This window comes from Buceros rhinoceros, unplaced genomic scaffold, assembly GCF_000710305.1.
Source record: "Buceros rhinoceros silvestris isolate BGI_N320 unplaced genomic scaffold, ASM71030v1 scaffold23999, whole genome shotgun sequence".
NCBI lineage: Eukaryota > Metazoa > Chordata > Aves > Bucerotiformes > Bucerotidae > Buceros > Buceros rhinoceros.
Genome location: NW_010432438.1, coordinates 8,624 through 10,737, shown reverse-complemented (window position 1 = coordinate 10,737; position 2,114 = coordinate 8,624). Strand labels below are relative to the sequence as shown.

Below are 2,114 nucleotides of genomic sequence, written 5' to 3'. Positions count from 1 at the left end.
CTTTGTACTAAGGGAATGTCAGGCTGTGCCAGCCCCTCTGCGGTGGTGACTTGATGTAGGGAGGGTAAAAAAACGAGTTTTGAGACTTTTTTGAGGGTCCCCCCCGAGCGCAGAGTGTGTCTTGTTTGTGCTACAGCTGGGCTGGAGCAAACACAGCAGCAGAGGTGAAAGGGGGGAGGCGGTGGCAGAGGTGGGTGCAGGGCAGGATGAGGAGCTGAGAAGGTGATGCTCAGCTCCTTGTCAGCTGGCTCTAGCACTGATCTTACCAGTATTGATGAAGCCAAGGATGCAGAGCGTGATGGAAACGTTAATGTTCTGGATGCTGAATTCCTGCCTCAGGGAGCTGAAAAATCCGTCCAAGGCAAACTTAGTTGCAGAGTAGGGGACCGTAAAGGGAAACCCGACTTTACCTGGACACAGAGTGAAGTTCTGTTATAACACAGAAAGCTGCTCTGCCCAAACCTCTGCTCTGCCCTTTGTCAATCCCAAAGGGAGTTTACTGCTAGTGAAACGTCACCCTGGCACCTGAAAAGCAGCGTTACTGATATTCCTGTCAGCTTCCAGCTCCTCGATGGCCTTAAGGCCAACACCATGGCTCATGTCCCTGCTCAGGGTATGAGCAACCTGCAGTAACTGTGGAACCCCCGGAGGGGAGAGGTGGAGCAACGTTGTCTGATACTGAGCTAAACTGCTCTCCAGACTAACCAAGATACTGCTGTGCGTGGGGACATCTGTTCGTAATTTAGTTTCCTGACTTAACAGAAATTAGATCCATGTTTTTGTGAGTGGAATCAGTCAGTAACTCACTCTACAAATATTAGCAGGAACTTGACCTACCAAACCGAGGTGAAGAGTCACGGAATGAATGTGGCGAGAAATTACTGCATTTCCCCATTTCCTCGTCAAACTGGGCGGAGTGTGAGCTCTGCTGCTCTAATGAGCCTGACACCAGGGCGTGGGGTTTAATTACAGGGCTGGTCAGACAGCAATCTGGGGCAACTGGATTGCATCAGAGAACCAATTCCGTTGAGAAAATACAAAAAAGATCTGGATTTGGGTTGGGTGTTTTTTTGAGTGCATTAAGCAGTTATGGCTCCTTTAGGATATCTGGTGTCTGCATGCTGCATACGTAGGAAAAGGGTGTCTTGACTGAAGCCTGTGTCACCTGCCTTGCTCCCCGCTCACCTGCCATGGATGAGACCACCACGATGCTCCCCTCGCTCTCCTTCAGCATGGGCAGGGCAGATGTGGCCATCGCCACGTAGCTGAGGAAGTTGATCTCCAGGAGCTTTCGTACATGTTCAATGTCCCCATTGAAATAACCGAAGTATGATGTGCCGACGTGGTTAAGAATCAGCATGTCCAGGCCTCCTGGAATCAGAGGAGCAGCCGTTAGTGCTGGGCAGGAGAGGGCTACGACCAGCAAAACAGAGCATTTTCTGGGAGCAGAATAAGTGTAATTAACAAAAATCAGGGTTTTGGGTCAGAGCTGTGACCTGTCGTCTCTGGAGTAGGGATGTAGTCTGGATGGGGACCCCTAGTAACAATTTTGTTGTGATTTTTTTTTCTGGTTTAAAACACAAATACCCTGGCACAAGGGAGCTCACCCTCGAGCGGGGGCAGGAGCAGCAGTGCTCCCACAGAGCTGAAACACTGAGCTTCCACAGCCGCGACCCCTGACCACAGCAGCGAGGATACAACGGGCTGACGGGTGGTTTCAGACCAGAGTAGCAGGGGGGTGATGAAATCCAGGATTATAATACTGGAACAGAGGGTCATGAGGGCACGGAGCTGAGATGGAGAGCACAGTTCATCTTGAGTGGGAGCGATGAAGCTCGGCGGAGGAGTGGGACCATAAAGGGCAGAATTAGGGACGAGTCTCCTGTCTTGCCCCATCTCCATCTCTCCACAGAAAAAGCAGGGTGGCCAAGGCAAGGTGCAGCATCCCACTGTCGCTTGTGGAGAGCAGGCTGTCAACATACCCAGCGCGGTCTTGGCCTCCTTCACCACGTGCTCAGCGAAGGCCATGTCCTCCATGGTGCCACTGACGTACCGCGCAGAGGCTGCCCCCAGCCCCCGGCACCGCTCCACCACCTGCCAACCCAAACACACCG

General features: G+C 52.4%; 1 protein-coding gene across 1 annotated transcript in view; it reads right to left on the bottom strand.

The window, feature by feature from the left end:
• Positions 1-240: 240 nt before the first annotated feature.
• LOC104500184 (corticosteroid 11-beta-dehydrogenase isozyme 1-like) overlaps positions 241-2,114 on the bottom strand; it is a 3,244-nt gene continuing 1,370 nt past the window's right edge. The window contains exons 3-5 of the mRNA XM_010143788.1: positions 1,983-2,094; positions 1,186-1,371; positions 241-410 (exon numbers count right to left, since the gene is read on the bottom strand). Of these exons, the coding sequence (XP_010142090.1) occupies positions 241-410; positions 1,186-1,371; positions 1,983-2,094 (468 nt within the window). The remainder of the gene's footprint in view (positions 411-1,185; positions 1,372-1,982; positions 2,095-2,114) is intronic.